Source organism: Melitaea cinxia, chromosome 2 (genome assembly GCF_905220565.1).
Source record: "Melitaea cinxia chromosome 2, ilMelCinx1.1, whole genome shotgun sequence".
NCBI lineage: Eukaryota > Metazoa > Arthropoda > Insecta > Lepidoptera > Nymphalidae > Melitaea > Melitaea cinxia.
Window position 1 is genome coordinate 17,494,338 of NC_059395.1, and position 27,172 is coordinate 17,521,509.

General features: G+C 31.5%; 5 protein-coding genes across 5 annotated transcripts in view; 3 read left to right on the top strand and 2 right to left on the bottom strand.

Moving 5' to 3' along the window:
• LOC123666129 overlaps window positions 1–9,004 on the top strand; it is a 48,167-nt gene extending 39,163 nt beyond the window's left edge. Inside the window, exon 3 of the mRNA XM_045600338.1 lies at window positions 5,630–9,004. Within this exon, the coding sequence (XP_045456294.1) occupies window positions 5,630–8,839 (3,210 nt within the window). The 3' untranslated portion in view covers window positions 8,840–9,004. The remainder of the gene's footprint in view (window positions 1–5,629) is intronic.
• A 774-nt stretch (window positions 9,005–9,778) lies between these two features.
• On the bottom strand, window positions 9,779–11,878 carry LOC123661078 (uncharacterized protein C1orf131 homolog). Its single transcript, XM_045596089.1, has 3 exons — window positions 11,541–11,878; window positions 10,748–10,935; window positions 9,779–9,915 (listed from the first exon to the last, which is right to left on the bottom strand). Exons 1-3 carry the CDS (start codon window positions 11,797–11,799, stop codon window positions 9,853–9,855), a joined length of 510 nt encoding a protein of 169 aa, XP_045452045.1. The 5' UTR covers window positions 11,800–11,878; the 3' UTR covers window positions 9,779–9,852.
• A 412-nt stretch (window positions 11,879–12,290) lies between these two features.
• On the top strand, window positions 12,291–21,511 carry LOC123666138 (histone-lysine N-methyltransferase SMYD3). Its single transcript, XM_045600350.1, has 9 exons — window positions 12,291–12,808; window positions 14,217–14,301; window positions 15,992–16,151; window positions 17,345–17,472; window positions 17,805–17,981; window positions 18,638–18,737; window positions 19,275–19,601; window positions 20,125–20,287; window positions 21,188–21,511. The coding sequence occupies exons 1-9, from the start codon at window positions 12,681–12,683 to the stop codon at window positions 21,393–21,395; spliced, it is 1,476 nt and encodes a 491-aa protein (XP_045456306.1). The 5' UTR covers window positions 12,291–12,680; the 3' UTR covers window positions 21,396–21,511.
• A 196-nt stretch (window positions 21,512–21,707) lies between these two features.
• On the bottom strand, window positions 21,708–23,263 carry LOC123666147 (RNA-binding protein 45-like). Its single transcript, XM_045600357.1, has one exon. It carries the CDS (start codon window positions 23,243–23,245, stop codon window positions 21,821–21,823), a length of 1,425 nt encoding a protein of 474 aa, XP_045456313.1. The 5' UTR covers window positions 23,246–23,263; the 3' UTR covers window positions 21,708–21,820.
• Window positions 23,264–24,396: 1,133 nt separating this feature from the next.
• The window catches only part of LOC123666157 (fizzy-related protein homolog), a 48,735-nt gene continuing 45,959 nt past the window's right edge, over window positions 24,397–27,172 (top strand). Inside the window, exon 1 of the mRNA XM_045600366.1 lies at window positions 24,397–24,538. Within this exon, the coding sequence (XP_045456322.1) occupies window positions 24,397–24,538 (142 nt within the window). The remainder of the gene's footprint in view (window positions 24,539–27,172) is intronic.

A 27,172-nucleotide genomic window follows, 5' to 3' on the forward strand; every position in this document is an offset into this window, starting at 1 on the left:
CATCACGAGTGGACAGTTATGGTCTATTACTTAACCTCCTTCTGAGAAAGTCGGGTGTGGTCGCCATATACATAATTGAAAATATCTACCACCCATCATGAGCATAATTAAATTATAAAAGATCATAATATATTTAAAGATATTTAAGATATTTTTAAGACTAAAAGTTATTGTCTTGTAAAATTTAATGTTTTATACTTTTTTTTTTCAATTAAGTTTATTTTTTATATATATTTTGGAATATAATATTTACGATTTTGGAATGATTTTTTTTTATTTTTATAAAACAAGACATCTTTATCTGTTCTACAAACGTCGAGATATCTTACAACTGCCATCTATAAGTTGTAATCAATATGATTATTTTTATATTCTTAAAACAAGAAAATAGAACTAAGAATATATATACAATATATATATATATAATTATTTTTATTACATTGCCAAATTCCATAATAACTATCAACAAGATTAAACTATTAGGAATGTTGTTTTAAAACGCCTCCGTGCCTTATACTTTCTCTTGAGTAGACTAACGTGAAAAGGTATGCACTAAATCTAGCGTTATGTGACTAAGGCTTCGACTGTTTTAGTTTTGACACGTGCCGACACGACACTCAATAAGGTTAATCTAATTTCACAGTTATTTGTAGGTATATTGAACTTCCCTCAGTATTCTTGTAAGATACAGAATTGACCTAAATAGATCTTAGTAGGGTTATAAGTATTCGTAGTTTTTCTTTATTCTTTAAGTCGCGTGACTGCTAAAAATATTTGTTATGTGGAGATTGACAGTAATACGTTAGGCTCTTTAAGCTGTACTTATTATGGTCTATGCAATATAATTTAAAGAGGAATTACGTATTTGGCTATTTGTTTGACTGTAATGAACAACTTTTAAAAAAAATCGGGTGATTTTGAAAATTATTTTACCAGTGGAATGCTACGTTATCATGAGTGACACCATACCAAACCAAACCAAAGATCCACATAACCGAAGTTGCGTTCTCAGTAAAAATTACTATACTAAATGCTTAGTCAATCGTAGTTTCTACATGTACTGATTAATAATAATACATAAAATTTAACATATATAACCGATAAGGAAGAAAAACAATAGACTGCGGTGAAACACGATCTCGCTAACCTTTTAATAAGTGTGAAGCACTGTCCTCTATGAAGGTTCCATACAGGATTACATTCGCTGACGATGTCATTTGACTCCTGAAGGAACTTCCTAGCTACTGAAATATAACATCGTACCTTACATGTATAAAAAATATCGATTAGATAAAGATTGTGAATATCTTTTAACACTGTTGAAAATTCCAAATAAAAGACCCGATCTATCTGAAATCCAGATAGCCCAGATAAAAACAGATATAAATTGTATGAAAACTTTGGAATCCCTGTTTCAAACACACAATAGTTTACAATAACTTCCCATACAAATCATCGTTTTTTATTTGGAATTTTCAGAACGGATAGTTGTAAGATTATAAACAAAACCTTATCGAAACGATAAAATACAATTTGAAATTACGGTAGACAAATTAAAAATCATAAATATGTCACATAGTAGGAATTGAATTCGTATTATTTGTATAAATTTTCAAACCTACCTGGTTGATTTATAAATGCCAAAGTTTATATTAAAAAGGAATAAATTCGTAAATCATTTAATTAATAGGTTTAGCCCTAATAAGAATTACTTTGTCAAAAGTTATTGTAATTTGAATTAGCGTGTGAGATAACTAAAAGATAAGATTAGTTCAGTTAATGCATACGTAATCTCTTCATTGTTGTACCTCGCATCATCTACTTTTATAATAACTTGACATCATATTAAAGTGAAACGCATGCGAATGCGAAGCGTTGATCACGCCCTTAAATTTGTTTTATTTTTTGTCTGCAATTGCTATTGCATGTAATCCGATATTTTTAATTTGTCGTATTAAACAAATAGCAATCCAAAATATTAGGCTATACCATTTGAAAGACACCTTCATAGTTGCAACAAAAATAGCTAGAAGGCAAATTTTTATTTTATAAATGGTTTATAAGCTATAAGGTTTTATATCAGAATAGTTTCAATAGTTAAGAGCGCATTTTATTTTTCTTCTTTAGTAACAATTTATTAAAAAAATTATCATGAAAGTAAAATCATTCACTCCAATTATTCTCGACGCGCTTTGATTCTTTGTTATATTCACTGAGTTATCAAGTGCAGTCATAGGAAGCATATCACAGACCAAAAATTAATAATTGAATCTAGAAGATGACTCTCAGAGATCTGCTGTTGCTAGATAGATAGTTTATTATAAGTATGTAAGTGTGCTGTGTGGCTACGGCACTAAAGAATTTAGCCACCCCCTCTCTTCCCGTGGGTGTCGTAAGAGGCGACTAAGGGATAACAAGGTTCCACAACCATCTTGGAACTTAAGAAGCCGACCGATGGCGGGATAACCATCCAACTGCTGGCTTTGAAATACACAGGCCGAAGACGGGCAGCAGCGTCTTTGGTGCGACAAAGCCAGTACTGCGGTCACCAACCCGCCTGCCCAGCGTGGTGACTATGGGCAAAACACATGAGTTCACGTTATTTTTGACGTAAACTTGTGGAGGCCTATGTCCAGCAGTGGACTGTATAGGCTGTAATGATGTAATTGTTGTAAAGAAGACACAACTTCTAAATCAGCTCCCATTTGATATATATATGTATATATATAAGGATAGTTCGTGTTAATAAAACTTAAAAAAAGTACAATTACACAAATGATATGCGTCTCTCGGACTCCAATGAATATTCAAGGTTCGAGATAATAAAAGAAAGTTTGTTCCACAGAGTAATAAAACATGTGAGCACTAATAGTTGCTATTGTAACATAATAATTTATGCTTAGTTAAGCGTAAGATTAAGTGGTATGAATATTGAAAATGTATAATTTATGGTAATAATGAAATAGATTTGTTATTATTTAAATTGGCGGATTCCTTAGGTTTCAACGTTGCTCGTGGGTGCGTCTACTTAGTCGCACATTATCTGCTGTACATCAGTATTTCAATCGTAACTGAGGTAGGAGACACAGCAGGAAATTTCTTGCTGAAAATTTGAACCTGCCTGACTGGGGTAGTAGTACCATACAGAAGATCACAGCTAAATAACACTGTTTTCAAGCAGTGTTGTGTTCCTGTTGGTCGGTAATGTGACCAGAGCTCCTGGGGGTATTGGGGATGGGGTCGACTACGCGCTTGCGATGCTTTTGGTGTTGCAAATGTCTATAAGCTACGGTAATCGCTTACCATCAAGTGAGCCGTGCTTGTTTGCCGATCTAGTTATATAAAATGAAATAAAAATTATAAATTTAAAATATATATTTTTTTTATTGTTCGTGATATTCAGTTGAGCGTGATTTTATATCAGTTCCTATGTAAGTGTTAGCGACTGTATATGTATCTTTTGGCAAAATTACGCAAAAGGTGTTGGTATTTTATAACTAGGAATTAATAAAGGTAGCTTTTTAATAACTTTATGGTATTAAATCGATAAAATTTAAAAAGTTCTTCTTCATCTTGATTATATGGTGGCACTAACCGAATATGGAAGGACTACTTTCATTTTTATTATAACTTTTCCCGACGCAGTGGGCGGGTGTTAACATAAGAACAAAAGGCTTGATTAAGAGAAATTACAGACAATACTACTTTTTTATTTATGAGTAATTTAATAATTGTAGGTCAGACCTACGTTTCCGACTGCGATCTCGTATTATATACAGAGTACGTATTATATTTTAAATAAGTATTATTAAGTTATATCCATTATTTTTATGAAAATTGACATGTATATAAAGGTCCCATTATATATCAAAATGATTTTTTGATAAATATTTTTTTCTTTTTTTTTATTATGATTTTTGACCACCGCACCTGGCACCGCCTGGAACTAGTGACACCGTTTGCAGTCAACTGAAATCGAATCGAAGTCCAAATAATAAATCAAATTAATTCTTATAGTTATAGTTTCAGGTATTCAGCAAAAACGACAGCATATCACAGCTTGACCGCATTAGAATATACAGTAATCCTTTGCTCTCCTCTATTATTCTTTAAACACAGTTTATATATTATTTTTCAAAAGAGTAACTGCGGAGTTTCTTGCCTATTCTTTTCTGCAGAATCTACATTCCGAATCGGTGGTAGCTTCACTTTTAAAATTAAAATTTGTAAAATGATGATTCGAAAGTGCTTTTGAAGCCTATTTGAATAGTTATTTTTGATTTTGATTTTTATAAAAAATCAATTTTATCATTATTATAAAACTGACTCTATTTGAAACGTAATTCGTACTTTTGTATATTAACAATTTCATTAACATATTAATTGTTTATAATGTAACAAAAATATAGTCCAAAGTTAATTAGAAGTTTTTTTATTGCTTAAATTTATGTAATATTTGTTTATAACTTGTATTATGACACGGCTGAAGTGCTGAATACGTAAACTATTGGATATAATAATAACATTACGATGCACATTTCTTTTAAAAACTATACGAGTATAGCAATCGTTCAAAGGGCAATAATCAAGAACTAAAATATTCGTTTAATTGAATAACTTTATTATGATGTAAATGAGAACAAGGTTGACTTTTATGGTTACTGCCTTGTTTTACAGCTTGTTTTATAGCCTCAACTAACCCAATAAACTAACGCAAAAATTTAAGTCGATCTAATGGATTTTGAGATTGTTCTTTTAAACGCTTAGATAAACCAACTTCTCTTTAACTTTGTGTCATCGATGTAGATTTTATATTGATTTTCTTTGAATTTTATTGTGTAATAAGGCTTGATTAATTGTTAAACTTATCTTTAAATATCGGAATATACGTATTTACTGCTTTATTATAACGCAAACATTAGATTTTATATATTAAAATTATTATCAATGAAATCAAAATCTCTAAATTGGCAAAACCTATAATTATGTAGTAGAGTTAAATTTAAGATAAATCAACAATTTGACGTGCGTTACTTCACACATAATTATTTTTAAATCCATTTTTATAGACCAAGGTTTTTTTCAGTTTACTTCATTAGTCGTAGAGATTTTTGAACACAGTTGAAGTAAAAGTTTCTCTGAATTTTTAATAACGTTTCTCAATTTTAAAACATAGTAATTAAAACGCTAGCGTTAAATTTACTTACTCTTAATATCTATTTGATCAAAGTAAATTAGATAAACTATAGTTTATATATCTCAGTCGTTGATTCGTGAAATAAGTGCTTATTCCGCTTTCGATAACAGTTTCCTGATACCGTTGACCTCCTTATCGAATTCGTTACGGACTTTGTTCGGTCCATCAATATAAGCAGAACGTCTGCAGAACGCTTAAAACAATATCACACTTACGTACGACATACACTATAATACACACGCTATTAACGTTATTTTGATGAAAACGTGCGACTCTCGGTCTTGACATTTGAACAACTGTTGTAAGCCCTCTATTGAAATGTCTTTCTTAGGCTTAAATGCCGATCTTTATCCCGATGACATTAAGATGTCTGTGTCCTTTCCTGTTTGAGGATTGAATAGTTTCATTAATCGCATTTTCTTTTGTTTTCAGATGGATAGCAGCTCAGAAGCGATGGAGCTGAGGCGGGAGCTGGACGCCGTCAGGAGTGCGCTACAACAACAGTCGGAGTCCGTTTTGAAACAAAGACATCAGCTCGTAGAAGCTAGCCAAGCTCTCGCCGCCCGTGACAAGGAAGCTATTCAGGAGAGACGTCTAAGACAGGATCAGCTGGCAATAGTTATTCGTTCATTAGTTTTACTAGAGTCTCGTCTGAGTAGGGAGCAGAAACAAATTAATGTTTCACTGTTGCAAAAAGATAAAATTATAAAAGCCCAACAAGAAGAAATCGTTAAACTAAAAGCTCGGAAGTCATATTGCAGCAATTGTCAGCAACTTCTCGGATTTACAAGTGAACAAACAAATATTGAGACTGACCCAGAATTTCAAAGTTTAGAAAGCACAGATTCTAGATTTCAAAATAGTTTTGTGCGGAGCTGCAGCTACCGTGAAAGGAAATCACCGTCAGCGTTTCAAAAAAATACAAGGTTAAGTAAAAGTTTTCAACTACCCAAGAATGATATAGTTTATGGAAACTCTAGTTCCAGTGAGGAGGGCAACACTACAAGTGTATGTAGTAAAGGTACTTTCATAAAAAATAAACAAGCTTTCGTTCGAAGAGACGTTTTTAGAAGATCTAGAAAATATTCTAGCAGAAAGAATAACGGAAAGAACACCGAAACAGGACAGAAAAAAGTGTACAGCAATCAAGTTAACAGCAGTAGTACCGAAGAATGTATCAGTATGAACTATCAAGTAAATCACGATGACACGGACCTCACAGCTAACCAAATAGCAAATGATATACGAAAGGCATCTTTAAAAATAGATCAATTAATCGGTGAGGCAGCAAAAAAAGAAAATGAAAATACTCAAAGTGATTCTGACAAAACGTATTCAACTAAAATGGAGAGATTACATGGTATCAAAAGGCAGGCATCTGATGAAATAAAGGCTAATCGACAACTTTTCTTGAATAAAGTATTAAGCGATGAAGGAGATGAAAAACCTTGGTATTGCAACGTTAGTGACCCTGAACAGGAAATCGATTGCCTAAACCAAAGAATTCCATTACAAAACGCCAAATCGAAATCCACCGATAATCTTATAATGGCCGGCTTAAAAAGTGGAATTCTAAATGCGGAGGTTGTGTCCGCTAAAAACGAAGTTCTTTGTAATAATTTAATGAAAAATAATGATAGCTTCAATTCCAGTTTCGATGAAAAGGATCAAAATACAAATAATAATAAAGACATTGTTAATACAGACGTAAGCGAAAATTGGTACGCTAGCACTAGTGATGCAGATGATACTCCACCAAACGAAATTTACAAAAACAATCCAGTATTGGAGTGCGTGAATCAAATTCTACTCCAAAACTCTTTAGATGACAGTAGTAATGATAATTCAAAATCAAGTGAAACACCTAGCCCAAGTCCAAAAGCAGCTACAAAACGTGTTCAGTTCTCTACACTAAATAGCATTTCATATGACGACAAAATAAGAGTTCCTCCGGGCGCTAATCACACCTTACCAAGATCAGATAAGAGGGCCAACAAAATAGTTAAGTTTAGTTTAGAAACAGCTTCTGAACACAGTTACGAAGTACCTAACACCGCTCAAGGTTTCCAATACGAGATACAGAGTATTTATAGTAACGAGTATGAACCCATAATAACTAAAAATGCTGAGCAAAAATCTGTACCCCCGCCACGAGTAGCGATAAGCTCTGATAAAATTACTATTCCGAAAATAAAGGGTTCTATTGTAAAGAATATTGCTGCAAACATTGAAAGTCGTAACTTAATGAACACAATGGAAAATAAGATGGATAATAATTTAGGTTCTATGAAAATATTCAATAAAAGAAAAGTGCCACGAACTCCACCTGCACTGCCACCTAAGCCAAAGAACCTATCAGCCAAATGGAAAGCTGAAAACTCTGTTAGATCAGCGATGGAGCCTTTAGACTCTGAAGCCGTTGCGGCTAATCAACGGGTTGCAGATGTTAAGACGAGAATCGTGGGGCAAGTGGCCACATTAAAAAATGTAGAACCGGACTACTGTTCCATTTCAGAGATAAATGTTCCAGTAGTCAGTAATGGTAAAAGGGAGTTGTTACTCACGCAGCCAACTGTAGAAATTCATAATGAGCAGTACCCAATTCATACCACGGCTCAAAAAGATAGTATTGCTAAAGTGATATCTTTGCCTAGAATTCAAAATAAAATAAGTGACAAAGATATACCAAAACTTCCACATGTCACTGAAATTATTATTCCAGATGAAGACGATAAGCCAAATGAGGACCACCGAACTGTTAATCAAACAACTAAAAATTACTTGGCAAACTTTAACATACACGCGATGCAGGCAAAATTAGACCCTCGTGGTTCAATACAAATGGGTAATACAGTATCGTCAATTCTCTCAGAAATTAATAAAGGTGCTAAGACAAGTGGAAAACAGATTAATTTGACCGAGTTGGACAATCAATTTAATCAAGTACCGGGGAAAAATAGCACAGATCCGCGTAAAAGTGATTATTTTGATGAGATAGACAAATTTGATCTGTCGCAAAACTTTGAAGAGTTTAAAATAGATGACGAACTCGGTAGTATGAACGCAGAGGAATACCGCATTAGCTCTGGGAGCAGTGACGGTTCTGTGACTGACGTAGCAACTGAGCATCATACCACTGTACCTGAAACAAATGACCAGCATAATACTGCCGACAATGAAAAAATTGAGCCATTTCGTGACTGCAATGAAAATGTAAGCAAGGGGTTACCAAAAAATGCTAAGCTATCTAACAAACCTGATCTCTTATCTAATATAGAAAACGTTGAGACAGAATCTGTAAGAAATTCTGACATTGAATCCAGCAACTCGTCTGGAAGCAACAGTGGGTCATACAACACAGTTAAATGTGAACCAAGGTTGGTTATAAATAATAATGCTGAAGTTAATTACAATAAGAACAAAGGATCATTTGATTTCTTCTTAGAGTCATCTGGCCTTAGTTCTAAATCTATATTTACTCCGAGTAAGAATTATCTAGGGTTAAGGCCTCCAAGTGCCAATCACAAGAGCATGTTGAAACCTAAAGATATAAAGATGAGAGTCAAGAATCCCATCGCAACGAACAAAATCAACGAAAAACCTATGACGACTGCTATTAAATATTTTGAACCTTATGTGTAACATAATACTATTTTATACTTTATGGTTATAATTTTATTTTTTATTTTATTTATTGTAAAAATGAACTTGCCTGCATAATATTACTTAATTTATGTTCAAAACTTGTGCTGTAAATATCATAATTGTACTTACTATTAGTTAGAAATATATAATATCAATTAAATAGATAATTGTTTTAATTGCTTATAACATTTAAATATAATTTCCAGGTAATATTAAAAAGATTAGATGGCTAGTCACTCTAGTTTATGCAAATAACTAAAATTACATTGATTGCGTCCAAAGAAAAGTATTTTTTATTAAATTAATACAAATGGAAAAAAAAAATGTTGCATTTGGTAACTACTTATGCTACTGACCTTATTTTGATGGCAGTTTAACTAGCAGTCAGATATTTTAATGAATTGGGGCACGATGAATAAAGATAATATTTAAAGCAGACAAAGTCCTCAATACATACTGAATTGTATCTTATTACATAAAATAATAAACCAAAATTGTATAAGATGTAATTTAAATTATACATAACATTTATACATAAAGATATTGGTGATCTTTACTGCCTCAAAGTTTTAGCATGTAACACAAAATGCAGTTCAATGTCATTAAACCCATACTCACTGTAATTTTTTCATATAAAAGTTTTCTATGAATTTCAACAAGAATTACCTTTGAATCTAAAGATAAGATATATTAGTTCAATGACCTTTAACTGATACACTTAAATTTTTTCATGAGTTTTCTATGAATTTACATTATTTATCTTGTTGAAACAATAATTACCTCTGAATGTTCAGAAAATGAGATGATTTAAAACAAAAATCATACCTGAGAGAATTGCTCCAATTTATCACTCCTATATTTTATGACATTACATTCTTTCTATAATTAAAAATGGTTTGAGAATAGGCTTACGCAAAATAAACAAGAACTGATTTTCGAACTTTATAATTATTTTAAAAAGTATTTACATTAAGCTGAAAAACGTTTACAGCAATAAAAAAAAATCACTTCTATTTCTTTTTCTTCTTTCCGGTACCTTTATTGTTGTCTTTTTTCAAATCTTTTTTCTGTATCTGCAATGTTATAATGAGAATTAGATAAAATTGTTACGAAAAATCAGTTACAGCTGTAATAAAGAAACAAAAAATTGATCTTAATTAGATGTTTAAATTCAAACCAACAGAGTATGAACCTTTATAATGTAATCTCAAACAAAAAAATACATTCCATCAAGAGAAAATAAACTACTAACTTATACATTAAACACTAACACCGTACTGCTTATGATAAAATAATTACCACCATATAAACCATTTTACAATCACATGAAATATTATTTAAAAAAAATTGGTTATCTGTAAAGTTGGTTAACGGACGATAGTTTAACATGACAACACCATAACAAAACATATCCTCGGATGTATACGCCAATCGAGAGGAACATAGATACGACTTGCACCGCATCTATCTCTCTTCCGCTGAGCGTAACACTACAATGAGTCATCCTTTTTCATGCATGCTGCTGGCGTTATCGATTTATTAGATGTTTTCATGTCAAAATTTTAAACACTACATAGATTTTTGTGGCAAAATAGTAATATTCTGAATCTGCCAATATACAAAGATATCTATCTTCATTCATTTTTGGTTATAAAATACTGTTAAAACCAATTACAATAGTCAATTTTGATATTGAATTGACTAAGGACCCATAGTAAGGGTTATATCTAATATTTTATGTTTACTATACTTATTGAAGCATCAACTATAGCTCCAAGTTGATGCACAAGTTATGATAATATGATCTGGACCATAATAATCTCCATCTATGGATTTACTTTTTCAACTATCTAGCACACCACTACGTGCATATATCAAAAATAAGAAATATCATTATTTTAATACCTTTCCATAACTGCTTAATAGATGTCCCACATCATTGTTTACTCCCTTCTTTTTCTTCTTAATTCCCGTGTTAAGAATACTCTTTGATATCATCATCTTCTTTTCTTCATTCAGTTTTTGTTTTTCTTTTTTCCGTTTTTGCATCAGCTCTTTACAATTTATGTACTCACGTTTAGGTGGTTTTGCTCCTGAAATATTATATAGTAAATTAATTATTAATTATAACAATATTCTCTATAAGTAATCACATTATAAATTACAAATAAATAGTAATAAAATATGAAGAAAAAAGTACCAATGCGACCAGTTCACTAGACACAAACAACTTTTGAGCATAAAATATGATATAGTAGCAGCTCAAAATTTGATTTAATATACATATCTAAACAGTTATTGTTAAATATCTGTCGCCACGTTAGCGCAACGGTCACAGCACTGGTTTGTGGCTGTTGCACTGGCAATTGCAGGTCGATCGACTTAGATGACAAACATTTGTATTAGCCATACAGATGTTTTCCGTGGTCTGGGTGTTTGTGCAGTCCTTGTGGGTCTCGCTACCGTACCTCGGAGAGCACGTTAAGCCATCAGTCCCGGTTGTTATCATGTACATCTGACAACGATTGTAACTCATAGTACGTAATATATTCGCCAACCCGCATTGGATCAGCGTGGTGGATTAAGCTCTGATTCTTCATCAACATGGGGAATGAGGCCTATGAGCTGTGGGATATTACAGGCTGTAGCGTTAAATATGTGTGCTTTAATACCCAGACACACAATAACACCTACTAACCTAAACTAACAGCTAAAGCTATTTTAGCTTCCTGCTTTTTTGTAGCATCAAAACCAGACATTCCAAATTTAACAATTTCGTGTCTAATTTTTTTTAAATCTAAATCTTTTTTCACAGGTCCTGTTGATTCAGATTCTTCCACGTTCTCGACTTTAGAATTTCTTTTCTTTTTAGGTTTGTGGGCTTCAAACTTAACAACTTGAAAATTACTTTCGGCATTTTTCAATGCAAGTGCTGCTTTTGTTAACACTATTGACATAATTTATTTTTACTTTAATTCAATTCAATATTATTTTAATTATTCAAGAAACTTATTCAATATTGACAACTGAATACTGCACAGATCATAGTAATGATATAGAATGATATGAAAAAAAAAGTTAAAATTGTTGGTTAACAAAGGTATTACACTATACAGCCAGAAACTAAACGTTATCGGTTATACCGTTATCATTATACGTCCCAAACGTATTTTATAACGTGTAAAGTGTAAACGCAAATACGCTGTATCTAACTTGCTTTCGTAACCTCTAAAAGGTAGAGATCAAAGTTGTAGGTTAGGAAATCATAATTTTAACAACAGAATAATATTCATATGTTTAGTTTAATATGAATATTGCTTATGAAAATTAAATATAATTTAACAACTTTTAGTTGCTTGAATAACATTGGTTCCGATCTCGGACTAAGAATTTTAATCCGAGGTTCCGATCATGGGTTCCGATCAAGAAAATTGACACAATCATAGACTATATTTTTAGAAAACTGACAGAAGTGACAGACTGTTTCCATGCAATTGAACTCACCAGTAAATCAAAATAAAAATGATTTTGGCACACCTGAAAGCTAAAATTAGGATGTTTTTTGTTTATTTTTCACTGTGATATTTGTTGTTACGGACGTGCTAGCCTCCTTACTAAAAATAATGTAACAGCTTTCGCATGCGTATATTTAGAGCTGCAGGTATAGAAGCTAATATTTTCAGCTTTCGTACGTAATACTTCACCGCTTTCGTATTTACATTCCGCGTTAAATATCGTTCATCTTCTAGATATTAGGTAATAAGATAGGATCTCAGTGTCTTATATAGTTGTAAGAGAAATAAAATTTTACCTGAACATAAAGTAATAAATTAAAAATATGAAGAATAAGTTCAATCAATGTTACACAGCAATTAAAGCGGGCGATCTTATTATATCAGAGCAGCCCTTTGCGTTTGTTTTATCTTCTAAAGAAAATGGTATAAGATGCGATAACTGTCTGAAAAGGTAAGTTTTTTTAATTTATTAAAGAAAATTGTTTAATTTTCGATTATAGCCTTCTTCATTTTTTCAATCAATAATTACTATCTTATTGAAAAAGAACTAAGTTGTGCAATAATTGTTGTTTTTGATATGCAAAAATTATGTAATATAGTTATAAAATGTTCCTAGTAAGAATTTATCCTACATATGTATGTATTATACAATCCCTCTGGTGTAGTGGTGAGTGTAGTCTCCTAAAATACCGATGGTTTGCGGGTTCGATTTTCGCTTGGAAAGGATATTTGTATTTGTACAAATATTCTCACCTCACCACATAATCTTCCCACCGTGCATCAGCGAAAACGTTAAACTGCTGGTCCCAGATGTTATCTTAAATACCTGATAGGAATTGTTACTCATACCTGCGATCCAATCCTTCTCCAACATAGAGATAAATGCCTATGCTCAGCCTTGGAATGCTACAGGCTGAATCATGTATATTTTTATAATCTACGTAAAGTTATTTAATTAATCAAAACTTACTATACCCGGCAGTAAATATTTATAGTACACTGGCTAGTTGCAGGTTTGTATTTACTCACCCACGTGCAACAAAGACAACGCCATTCGAAGAAAAACTGGCCAATGTGCAATTTTTACTGCCGGGTACTATACTAAATTTTTATTCAAAAAAAAATTCTAAAACTGTAATCATTGTGTTAGTTTTTTTTTGTATTTAGTATAATCTTGATACCTACTCTTTAAAAAAATTCATAGTTGAACCAAACTGTCTTATTGGTCCAACATAGCTCACTTAAAAGTGTAGCTAAAACCTAGTAGTTACGTGATGTTTTTCATACTAAAAAGGTGGCAATCTGAGGTCTGCCTGATGGTAATTGCTTACCTCAGCCTATGGACACCTTCAATACCACTATTATTGGAAATGCCTTGCTGATCCTAACCCCAACTACTCATAAGCTCTGGCGACCCTACCATTATAACAAAACACAACTTGATAGCAAGCATTATTATTTATTTTATGTTGATACTTCCCCATTGTGCTGCTCCAAATTTTTAGCAGGATGTTTGATGGATGAAGTGATGTGTTTGATGTTGTTGATGATGGGCCCTATCTCAATAACACATACACTACCTTACATACATTTAGATCATTACATCAGTCAATTCAGCCTATTACAGTTCACTGCTGAACATAGGCCTCCTCAAGTTCCCACCAGACATCCCTGTTATCCTCAATCCAGCCTACACAGGCAATCTTACGTAGATTATCAGTCCAGCGAGCTAGAGAACAACCCACGCTATATACTATATGTACTTAAAATTTATTATATTACGATTACGATGGACCCGGCACCCGCACGGTGAATCCATGGAAAGAAGTGGCTAAAAAGTTCTTCTCTCTTAATTTCAGATGTAAGGTGCTCAAATGTTCTGGTTGTCAATTTGTGCATTATTGTGGACGTGTTTGTCAGAGAGATGCTTGGGATGATCATAAGGTATCACTGTTGATTTAATTTTTCTAATGCATACAAATATATATGATATACATCATTTCGAAATTTAAAGTGTATTTATATAAATAAAACCCAGATTAGGATACTGATACCACAGAACAAAGCAAATCCCAGATTAAGATACTGACAGAACTGTTATTTATGGACTGAATATTTAATTAATATATAACTCAACACAGAGCAGGCTCGAAATTTGAATTTTCCAAATGAATAATTCTTATAGAGATCTAACTGATGAACTTTAGAAGAATACCTTATCAAAAATTACATTCACAGACAGTATAACTAATCTTATTTACTTATTATAGATCTATACGAATGGCAAAAGTGGCTATAAATTTTCTTGAAACAAAACAGATGTAAATATTATGGCTCATTGCCATTTTGTGTGATGTGTTTAAACTACAGTAAAAAGATAACTATTACACAACTGAAGAAACAGATTATTATTAGTATTATTGATAGTTAATCACTAGATAACAAGGTGTTGTCATAGACCTCTCATTATCTTACCCTTTACAAGAGTAAGAATAAACAAAAAAAAAAAAAAAAACTAAAGCCCGACTTTGAAAAATAATAATTAGTACGTCACTTTATGCTTTACGCCAATTCAATATAATGCGAAACCATATAGCTTTAAGCCTATAACCAGCAGAAAATTAAGACGCGTCTTACGCGTCGGGAGATGTGATGGAGGGGGGAACAGAACCTACATAGACTGCTAAAATTATAATCCTTTTGGCTTTGCCGTAGTCATTTAAAAAGTTGTAGCAATCATGACAATAAATATAGCAGCATATATTGTAATTAACAATATCTCATCTAGATCAAGATTATACTTAACTTAAAAAAAAATTAAAGAAAAACTTATTGAAGTTAATTTGTTCAGTCAAATTCCTTTCAAGGCCGAAAGCATCCAAAAGCAAGCTATGAAGCTTGACCTATAAATCTTCGTTTTCGATTATCATCTCATGCAATTTGTACGATTTTATTTTTGTGTTACCCACATATTAGGAATTCTAAACATTTTTGAATATCATATCAAAAATTGACCGCTCCAGCGGGATTCGAACCCGCGTCTCCGACTGACCTTGTCGGCGCTCTAGCCAATTAAGCTATGGAACGATGTACCCGCTAGACTTTTAGACACGGCCGACACGGTCAGTCGGAGACGCGGGTTCGAATCCCGCTGGAGCGGTCAATTTTTGATATGATATTCAAAAATGTTTAGAATTCCTCATGCAATTTATTTTATGTTATCTTTGCTATGCATTTATAATTTTAAACCATTTTACTAATCACAAGTAATATAACTTATGTTTTTAACACATATGTACGTGTGTACGTGTCTCGGAAAGTTTATAAGACACAATATAAATTAGATAATATAATAATAATAATATTCTTTATTGCACACCATTAAGAGATACAAACAAAAGTAGTACAATTAGAGGAAGATGTACAAAGGCGGTCTTATCGCTAAAAGAGCGATTTCTTCCAGACAACCTTTGGGTAATAGGAATAAAACAATTATTTATAGTGATATCTTTACTGTTTTAATTGGACAAAAGCCTTTATGTAGTAAAAGAATATATATATAATTGCGATTATTTTGACTAAAACTAATGACAAAATTTTTTTTTACCTAAACGTATATTTTATTAATTTGTAGTGGGAATGTGCGAACTTAAAAAGGGTTTCGCCGAAGATAATTCCAGATGCAGCTCGAATGCTCGCAAGAATAATAAACCGTATTAAAAGAAGTGATGGCACCACATATAAAGCATTTTACTCCGCTACGTCATTCAGGATGTGGAAGGATCTTATGTCACGTAAGTTTTGTATTTTACTTTAGTAATAATGTACGTTCTGCAAATAAAATGTTTAAAAATACTTGTGTGTGAGCACATACAAGTATTTTAAAAAAATAGCAAACGAAGAAAAAAAAACCGAATTCAATTACGTTGACAAATAATAATCAAGTAAATACGCGTTGTCAAAGATTAGCCAAAAAGTAGTCGTCAGATCTCGATAAAATTTAAATGAGACTTCACGACAATCTTCATGGCATCAGCTTTCGATTAAAACAAGAATCATCAAAATCGATACACCCAGTGAAAAGTTATGCTGTATAAATACAACGTAGTTCGACGAAAAAAATAGTCAAGTGAATCCGCATTATTAGATATAAGTGTAAAGTACTTGTCACATCTCAATTCAATTTAAATGGGACCACATGACGAATCACACCGAAGTCGATCCACCCAGTAAAAAGTTAAAAAGTTCTGAAGTGACATACGTAAGAAAAATATATAGACGAATTGAGAAACTTCTCATTGTTTTGAAGTCGGTTAAAAATCTATACAAATAAATAAAATTGGAGTGTCTGTTTGTAATATTAAAATAACCGCTTTTTACTCAATGTTTGTTGTCTGGCTACGGCAGTAAAGAATATAGCCACCCCATCTCTTCCCGTGGGTGTCGTAAGAGGCGACTAAGGGATAACGCAGTTCCATTACTACCTTGGAACTTAAAAAGCCGATCGATGGCGGGATAACCATCCAACTGCTGGTTTTAAAATATGCCATTATTGGCGCAAACTTGTGGACGCCTATGTCCAGCAGTGGACTGTGATAGGCTGAAATGATGATGATGATGATGATGATGAAAAAAGGAAAACTCTTTTTTTTAATTTTAAATCAACAAAAATGGTTCAAAATCGGTCAGTTTTTTTTTAATTGCATAGTTATATAAAAAGTAACTAAGGAACCATCAAAAAATTACGGGACACGAATTTCACGATTTTTTACCCCTCTCTTATCCTTTTTTTATTTTAGATATCCTGCCACATAAATGTAACCATCTGTGACATAAACACGTCATCTAATGTGACGTCACATATATTGCAATTTTATACCTAAATAATTATATTACTTGCCGTGCCCGCGACTTCGTCCGCGTGGAGTTTTACAAAAAATATTATTGATTGATTAATTAATCAATATTAAAAAAATGTGTCTTACAGATTACACGGATTTAAAAGCTGATAAAAAGAGAATGGATCATTTTACGACACTGTGTGTTGTGCTGTTTGAATTTCTAAAAGACATATCCTTACCAAACACTGTGGATCTAATGGGAATATATGGAAGGGTAATTTTTATCAATAATATAACATATAATTTACAAATGTTTATAAAGGACATACAGATGATTCAGGTTCTGGGCTTTTGTGAAATATGTGTGTTTTCCAGACCTCTGACACAGGTTTTGTCTTTATAAAGAGTCTGCTCAGCATAAAGCCTAACATTTTTAGTAAATCAGTTTGTTAAAATAGATTACTGGCTGTAATAGGTTAAAATTAGAAAATTAGCTGTGAAATATTAAAAAAAATCACCTGTAGCTCTAATAGTTTTCATTTTACGTAATAGATCTCTACAGCTTATTTTAAAACAGTAGTAAAGATTTCATCATTACGATTTCAGATGGTAATTAACAGTTTTACTATATTAGATATGGACATGAATTCAATCGGGACTGGCATTTATTTGGCTTCATCAATCATAGACCACAGTTGCAATCCTAATGCTGTGGCAACCTTTGATGGCAAAACTCTTAATATTAGAGCCATAAAGGACATGCCTTGTTTAGACTGGAAACAGGTAAAAAATTAAAAATATTGGTGTTTTTTATTTTTTTTTTAGTGGAAAAGTTTATACCTATTTTAAATTTTATGGAAGGAAGTTCGTTTCGTCTTATAGGAGACTGTTGATGAGAAATCTTATTGAGCTAATCTATACATTTAATAAAATGGTAGGAAAGTCAAAACTGTACATTGAATATTTTTTTAAAAGAATACTTGGGGTGTGATCTACAATCGATACTGAAGCCAAAAATATAGTTTTTAGAATTTTTGTCTGTATGTATGTCCGGGATAAACTCAAAAAGTACTGCATGGATTTACTTCAAATTTGGCACGAATAATATTAAGAAGTCGGATCAACATATAGGCTACATATTATCACGCTCACCTACGGGTAACGAGCAGTGAACCTTTATTTCTTCAACGCATTCTGTAACAACGTGTAATCTAACGACGCATATTTGAATGTTGTTGTTATTATGTTAATAACCATGTCATAAGCTAGCTTCACACTATAAATAAAGACATTCTGTAGTATATTTAGTATCAACATTGCACCTGTGCGAAGTCGGGGCGGGTCGCTAGTAAAAAATATATTGACAATTATCATATAGGCCAATTCATTTCCTTACAAATCCTTACCAATGCTATCGTAAATTTTTTCTGTGTTTCTAGATAAGAATCTCATATATAGATTTAATGAAGACGCCGTATGAAAGACAAATGGAACTATTGGAAAACTACTATTTCCTGTGCGAGTGTGACAGGTGCATGGGTAAAGGCTTTAGATGTGCATACTAATTTACTTCCTAAGCCAATAGTTGATGGCTGGTTTTTCTGCGCTTAAGTCTTGTCTATCTATACAGTTGCCAATGTTGAATGTGAAATTTTTGTTTATAGACAAGGTACACTATACTAGTGTACAGTAATATTTAAGTACTGGTTCGTATATTAAAAAACGTATGTTTTGCAAACGGTCATCTGTCGTTCTTAAGATCTTTGCTTAAGTTGTGTAATGAAATACGTATATTATATGACACAAGTCATGTACTAGTATGTGGCAAAAAAATCGACAGTTTAAAACATTTTATTATTTGTTTAAGAAAACAGGTAATTGTGCATGATGCCACTTATAAATGTAAAGATAAAAAAAAAGTGTTTTATTAATTTGCATTTTAAGTTATAGCAATTTTCAACATTGATAACTGAATTAATTATACTTCAAATTTCACTGCTCTCATTGCTGTTAAAATGTATAGTTATAGAAATTAATATATACCTTGCGTGTATAATACTAAACTGTAAATTTCAGATGAAAATCAAATTAAATACGTCCACGCTGCCAAATGTCCGAACACCGATTGTGATAATCCAGTAAATATTACTTGGAAAGAAAATTGTATTCTTGTTAAAAAATCTGAACGTAAAGTTAAAAAAGTATCAATAGAGAATGGAGATTCCGAAAATAGTATTGCAAATGGTAGTGAAGAATTAAGTTACACAAATGGTGTCCAAAAAGATGGGCTTCATTGTGATGAGTGTTGTACAAAATTTACAGACAGCCAAATTGAGCTGTTTGTCGATGCAATGAAATCTAGTGAAGTGCATTTACAGAATATGAAAGAAACATCTGTAGCGTGTATCCTTTTAAAATAATATAAGAATGATCTCTTCTAGAAAACCTTTGGGTATCAGACAGGGCATAATAAATGCAGTAGAGGAGAGTACAGAGATGGTTTTTTACAATGTCACCTATTTGAATGATAGTTGTTGTAAACCACTCATATTGTGCTGTTCTAGATACAAAAAAATTTCATTTGCAAAGAACTTTAATTTCAAACTTCTTTAATATACTTAGACAGAGGCAGCTCGTCCTAAAGAACGCTGGTGCAGTGCACTCTCACTCCAAATAAAATTACCTGTGTAATTTTAAATTCTATATTTCTTTATATTAAATACTGAACAGTTTTTCGTATATTTTTTTGTGAAATCAAAAAATGTCACGAGCCACCTCTGGACTTAGACATAATTATGTGTAAACAAATAAAATTATTGTTATCTTAAATCTTTAAATCGAACTGTAAGTACTAAATTCTCAGCCTTGTGCATGGAAAATTTTATTAGTGTTTTACAATTTAAAATTCTTTAATATAAAGTGACAGATGTCGATATTTGCAAGTATTGCTTGGAGAAACAAGAAGGTGTTCTACATCCATTGAATGTTATGTATTCCCAAACATTAGACAATGCTTTTGATGCGCTCATACAGGTCCAGTTGTGGGAGCAGGCTTGTGTTTATGCTGAAAAGCTTATACCTTGTTTTAGGTAAGAAATTTTTTAAAATCAATATCATAATTATAATCAATTATCTATTTCGTTTCACTGTTCTCATGGTTCTCTGATATTCAATTTTTTTCAAATAAAGTAACTATGATATTGTTGAAATAGTACTAAAAAATTATCATTTCAATGAATTAATTGCAAATATATTGAAAATACTTGGGACTATATTTTTACTGCATAAGAAATGTAAAAAAATAATTGTGTTTGCTCGCAAACGAAAAAAAAAACCGACTTTAATTACATTGACGAGTAATACAACGTAGATCGACGAAAAAATAGCGTAAAATTACGCGTTATCAAAGATTACTTAAAAAGTAGTTATCAGATCTCAATAAAATTTATATGTGACCACATGACAAACATCAGCTTTCGATTAAATTAAAAATTATTAAAATCGGTACACCCAGTAAAAAGTTATTGCGGATTTTCAAGAGTTTCCCTCGATTTCTCTGGGATTACATCATCAGATTATAGTTTCCTTATCATGGTACTAAACTAAGAATATCTTGTTTCCAACAAAAAAAGAATTATCAAAATCGGTACATCCAGTAGAAAGTTATGCTGTATAATACAACGTAGGTCGACGAAAATAGTCAAGTAAAAACGTATTATTTATATAACTCAAAAAGTTGTTGTTAGATCTCAAATAAATTTAAATGGAACCAATTGGCACACAACACTTTTCGATTAAAACAAAATTTGTCGAAATCGGTCTACCCGGTCAAAAGTTCTGATGAGAACCTCCTCCTTTTTTGGAAGTCGGTTAAAAAATACATTCCTCAAATACATACCAATTTCATAATATTATCTTCTACCTATATCCGTATGTAATACTTTTAATATAATTTGGACAAGTGTATAAAATTTAGTTTCTTTTTTCAGGTTTTATTATGGACAATATCACCCTCTGTTAGGGTTACTACACATGAAGTATGGAAAAATTTTGTTATACAAAATGAACAATCAAGGTGCATTCAATCAATTTAAACTAGCAGAGAAAATAATAAAAATAGCATATGGAGAAAGACACCCATTATACAAGGAACATTTACTGCCATACATTGATCAAGCAATGATTGAATCACCATAGAACATAGGTATAATCTATGATAGATGCAAATTGTCAATTATTTTGTCACTAGGAATAAATAAGGCTGTGTGAGCAATAATAAAATAGTACTTTCAAAATAAAAATATAGTAATATAGTTTGTCAGTATTATTATGACATGGTTTTCTGTGTCATTTTCCTGTCTGTGCAATTTTTGTTTGTAATGGAGCTTAATTTGTATGCTTTGTAAGGGACACAGTATAACTTTAAAAACATCTACTAATTTAGAATATCTTAAAAATGTCAAAAATGTAGTAGATGGTTTTAAAGCATCTTCAAAGAATAATTGTCTGTTATAAGTTAAAAGTTTATTAAATGTTTGCGCTACATGGTACATTTATAGAGAAACTGTCTGTCAATGTTTCAAATTTGTCTTAAAACCAATGTCCTGTCTGTCCTTTGTAAGTCAGTCCAATCTTATTCTTTTGGCGGGGGCTTCTGCATCTGCCTCGATTACTTTCATCCGGATTCCACACACTTCAGCTCCGTGTAAAACTCTTATGGCTTCATCTGCAGATTCACTAACAGAGTACCGAGCGTAACCTACAGTTTTGTTTGGTAATGTATAAACATTGATAAGATTGCCGAATCTACAGAATATATCTCTTAGAACTGTTAATGGAGGAGGCTGAGGTTTGCAAACTAAGAAACATCTTTTAGCTACAGGGCTATCAATATCCGCAAGAGGTTGTGGGGGTGGTAGCTTAACACTGCAATAATTTAGATCATCACTATTAGGTATATTATCGTCAGATACTCCAGCAGTAGCTATTTTAATCAATTTTGACGCTTCTGCAATAGCTTCTGCTAGCTGAGCAAGATCAGGGGAAGATGAATTAGAAGTGGATGCAATTGCATTCCTTAAATTATTAACTGCATTTGGTATATTAAGGTTTTCATTCTCATGAGGGTCGAAATCTGTGTTTGTAGGTTTGATAAAGATTTTTTGACCTGGTGGATATTCAAATTCATTCAATTTTTCAAAAGCATAGGAAGCTGAAATTGGATTTGAATATTGCACAAAACCTTTGCCGACATTTCTCATCAAGTCAACAAAGTACTTGCAATCGACCAAACCTGGTATTATATCGAATAATGTGTCTACATGCATTTGAGTTAAATATGGACTGCATCTAAAGTTGAGTCGTGTAAAACCTCTTGGAGTGACATTCATCATAGACATGAGTGAATTTTTTTGACTGACTGACGAATTTGCGAGATGGTTTATGTTATTTTCGAAACTTGTCGCAGAGCGTTTATTATAAGCCTTTGTCTTAGCGAATATTGCTCTGTATTTCCTCTCACATTCTTCATATGCAATAGCCGCTTCAGAAAATTTGCGATACTTTATGTATGCTAAACCTTTAGATTCTCCCGTTTGTCTATCCCTTTGTATTAAAACATCTTCGACATGACCGAATTGTTTAAAATGCTCTTCTAATGAATCCTCGGTCGCACTTTTCGGAACATGTAAAAATAGTCGTCTATATTTATCATTACTCCAATCTTCCGATTGAATTTCTGATCTATTAGCTGCAACCATAACTTTAAGCGGCCGACTAGAATTAGTAATGACTTTGGAGTTCATAGCTTCCAAAGCTTTAGCTGCTTCGGAAGTTTTTGAAAATTTTACGAAAACAACTCCCTTTGGTTCGCCTGTTTTATGATCGCGTGGTATACGGACATCTTCTACACAGCCGAATTCTGAAAACGCATTTCTAAATTGTTCTTCTTTTAATCCACGATCGCATACAATAAATAATCTTGAATATATTGGAGTATCTTCACGATCTCTCTCGTCGTTACGTGGATATATTCGTTGATTTTCCATTTTAAATAAATAACCAATTCCAAGACTTAACAATAACTACAACACAATTGTATTGGATACTTTATTTTGTTATTAAAATAACAAGATAATAAATCAATCCCTCATTTTTCCTACCAAATAAGATCAATGACCAAAGATTATATAGAGGTAAAGAAGATATGAATATAGCTACAAAATGCAAAATGGTAATTGGCGAGTGTAAATAATTTAGATATTTTAAATTATTTATAATATTTAAACAAATAATTAATAATGTTAATAATTTTTTATTAGTTGTTTAATTATTATTGCTTCAAATTAGTATAAGAAAATTTATTGTGTATTTAATATAGGTTCAGATCAGTTTGCAGAGTTATAAAATAAATAAATTTCTAAAATAATAATAGCCTAAGTTACTCCTCATTATATCAGCTATCTGCCAATGAAAGTTCCGTCAAAAATCGGTCCAGCCGTTTCAGAGATTAGCTGGAAAAAATAGACAGACAGAGACCAAAATTGTAAAAAATGTTATTTTGGTATATATTCCGTGTAAACATCCATATGCATTTAGTAAAAATCGGTTATTTTAATATTACAAACAGACACTCCAATTTTATTTATTTGTATTAATTTGGTTAATAACATTTTGGTACAACACTATTGTGCAAAACCGTTTCAATTCAAAAGTGTAGATCAATTTCACTATGGCAACACAAAATTTATTTATGCCAGAAACAAAAAAGGTTTTCGATTTTTTAATAGTATTTGAATAAACTAAATTTTGGATATATTGTACATGTATACATTTATTCTGAAACATTAAATCGCAATTATTATTGATAAAGAACAGTTTTGTGATAATTTTGTCAAATAATTCGTGTAGGTATATTGATAAACAGTGGCGCTATCGAACATGTAGTATGAAGATGCATTCGAATTTTCAAATGATTGTTAGCAGGCGAGGGGATCACTAGTCTTCTCGCTGCACATCGGGTTACTTATTAAAAACATTGCATACACCGGTGCGATACACCGTTTATAAAAACGATAACATGACCGGCTAGTAATCTACCCGTTTCTGGAAAATATTCTAGTCCATACTCTTCCACAATATATCTCCAGGAATTGAAAATTAGAACAGTTTTACCTCAACAGAGTGAAAGACTTTGAAAATGTTTAGTGAATCTTATGAAAGAAGACTTCTTCAGCAATGCAGTCCTATAAGCAGGAAACAGTCTGTGCTGGTCCGGCCAGAGCCTATGGACAGATTTATTCCTTGCAGATTAGAAAATAACTGGCAGACTAGTTTTCAAGGTGAGTTTTACACAAGTGTAATATTTATTTAAAAACTACAGTCTATCTAGATTTTTTAGAGCTCGAGTGTAGATTTTCAAATAGCGTTATCAAAGAAGTTAAGTTTTCATTTAATTCAAGTTCTACTTACTTAATACCTAATTCTAACAAAAGTATACTTCAAGTTATACTTTACAAGCAATTTATGTTTTTACATTATACTAAAGTTATAATAAAGCACTATCTAGGTCACTTTTGTAATCTAAAAAGTGTATAATATAAGAATTTTGTTAAATATTACATTAGAGTGTAATAGGTTCATACCAGTTTGTATAAAAAAAAAATTGGTATATAGAAAGTGTAACAATTTATTGTTACATATATCATAAGATATATGTACAAGTGCAAAACCTTGCTGACATAATTATGTATAGCAGAAAGACTTGCATGTAACCTAAGTGCAGCCGAGAATTGCAATTTCTTAGTATCATTCTCACTCCATTCAAAGTCGCAATCGTTCATGAAATTATAAAACCTTAATAGTTCTAATATAAATATTATATTTATATTTGTTCTAATTATACAATTAATGAAATTAAACAAATATAATTATAATTTGTAAAATGACAATTTAAAAATGCTTTTAAAGTCTACGTGAAAAATGTAAATTTAGTTTTTGATTTTGTCTCACCATCAAATATTAATATAATCTAATTTTGTAATTTACAATAAAAAATACTATATATTTTTTAAATATGATAAAACTACGTAAATATTTACGAGTCAAAGTTTAATTGTTGTACTAATCATTTTGGCGAAGAATTGTGTCAAGAACGCTAACATTATTTCCCTATCAAAATCACAGCGCTGATCGTATCTTACGTAAACATATATGTAGAGTATGTAACTTAATTATAGAGGGTTAGGATCAAATTGGTCTAAGGTCAAGATATTTAAACTTTTATTATTTATTTGACCTCTAATATCAGTTTTCATTTGTTACATATCTTTAAGAAATGCAACTTAAGCCCCGTTACTGTATTTCAAAAAACTATAGTTTTGCGTATGAATCACATGCTTAAAATCGAATGATTTATAAGCATAAACTTATTATTTTATGTGTATAGGAATGTGCTATTTAAGAATTTTTTTTTTTAATTTTGAATACATTATTACTTTCAAAAATGTTTTATACGTGAATCAAACTGCTTATTGGTCATAGCAGGTTCTGTTAAGCCAAAATAAAGTAGTTGAATATTTAAAGTTTTACAGTAGACTTTCTTATTACAGTTTTATTGTTATTTTTTTTATTTGTGATATACTGAAACATATATGATATTTTTTGAAGTGTTCTAACTTATTTGATATTATTATACTGTAGTCTGTGTGTAAATCTCCATTTATCGATTGCAACTAACAATGCAGTTGCAAGTAAATCATTATCCAATCAATCAATTAATTTGCAATGCTGGGCAAGGACCTCTTCTACTACAAAGAAGAATGCACCGTGCTTCACTGCAGTTATAATACTGCATTTTTCACGGTGATATACGTAACGTAAATGTTTGTATGATGTATCATAGTAAAAAGAAAAAAAAAAAACTAAAACAAAATCAACATTAAATCTCAATGTACTTTGTACAATTAGGAAATTTAATTTATATTATTAAAACATGCAAACATATATGGCACAATTTAAATATTATTTAATGAATTATTTTATATATTTGCATTTTTATCATCTTGAAATTGTTTTAACATTTTCACCTTATTTGCCGTGATAAAACGTAGATAACAACTGCACATATGGTACAGATTTTCGTAGTATAACTTTAGGAGAATCATAATTCATATTATTTTTGAACTTGAGGATGGTAAAAAATATCAAAAAAATTGTGGTAGTGATATATGTCACTTCTCAGAATCAAAGTGCATTTATAGTATTATTTACGTATTACTTAATTTATTTCATAAATGAAATTATATTTATTTGGTTGAAATGAAAAAAAAATATTTTTTAGTCTATTCGGCGGCCATATTGAATTTACTGTGACGTCATATAACCAATTCTGCATGGTTCTGTTTAATGTATGCAATTAATTATGTATTGTCTATATTATATAGGTATACGAGTTTATTGTGAAATGGATCGTCTTGGCGTCGTACAAATCCACCAAATATGTTTTATTATTAAATTTAATACTTAGTGGCTCATATTCGCAGTAACTGTCCAAAAAAATAAAACAAAAGCATTATAATAACTCTATAATCTACGTTGTACACGGTTATATAAAATAATGACAATGATTCGACTAAAATCGTGAGTGTCGGTATAATAATAGGTTTTGTGATGAGAAATGAATGTTAGATTCTGGCTCCCGTAATTGTCTTTAAGTTAATGTTACTTATGTGTATTTTTAACCGACTTCCAAAAAAGGAGGAGGTTCTCAATTCGACTGTATTTTTTTTTTTTTTTTATGTATGTTACATCAGAACTTTTGACTGGGTGGAGCGATTTCGACAAATTTTCTTTTAATCGAAAGATGGTGTGTGCCAATTGGTCCCATTTAAATTTATTTGAGATTTAACAACCACTTTTCGAGTTATATCTAATAATGCGTTTTTACTTGACGCTTTTTTCGTCGACCTACGTTG

Coding starts and splice junctions, on each gene's coding strand:
- LOC123661078 (XM_045596089.1), bottom strand. CDS start 11,799: ATGTCAATAGTGTTAACAAAAGCAGCACTTGCATTGAAAAATGCCGAA. Junction 10,936..11,540: donor AGCTTTAGCTGTTAGTTTAG/GTTAGTAGGTGT, acceptor ATAATATTTCAG/GAGCAAAACCACCTAAACGT. Junction 9,916..10,747: donor TATTAAGCAGTTATGGAAAG/GTATTAAAATAA, acceptor ATAACATTGCAG/ATACAGAAAAAAGATTTGAA.
- LOC123666138 (XM_045600350.1), top strand. CDS start 12,681: ATGAAGAATAAGTTCAATCAATGTTACACAGCAATTAAAGCGGGCGAT. Junction 14,302..15,991: donor ATGCTTGGGATGATCATAAG/GTATCACTGTTG, acceptor ATTAATTTGTAG/TGGGAATGTGCGAACTTAAA. Junction 16,152..17,344: donor GTGGAAGGATCTTATGTCAC/GTAAGTTTTGTA, acceptor TGTGTCTTACAG/ATTACACGGATTTAAAAGCT.
- LOC123666147 (XM_045600357.1), bottom strand. CDS start 23,245: ATGGAAAATCAACGAATATATCCACGTAACGACGAGAGAGATCGTGAA.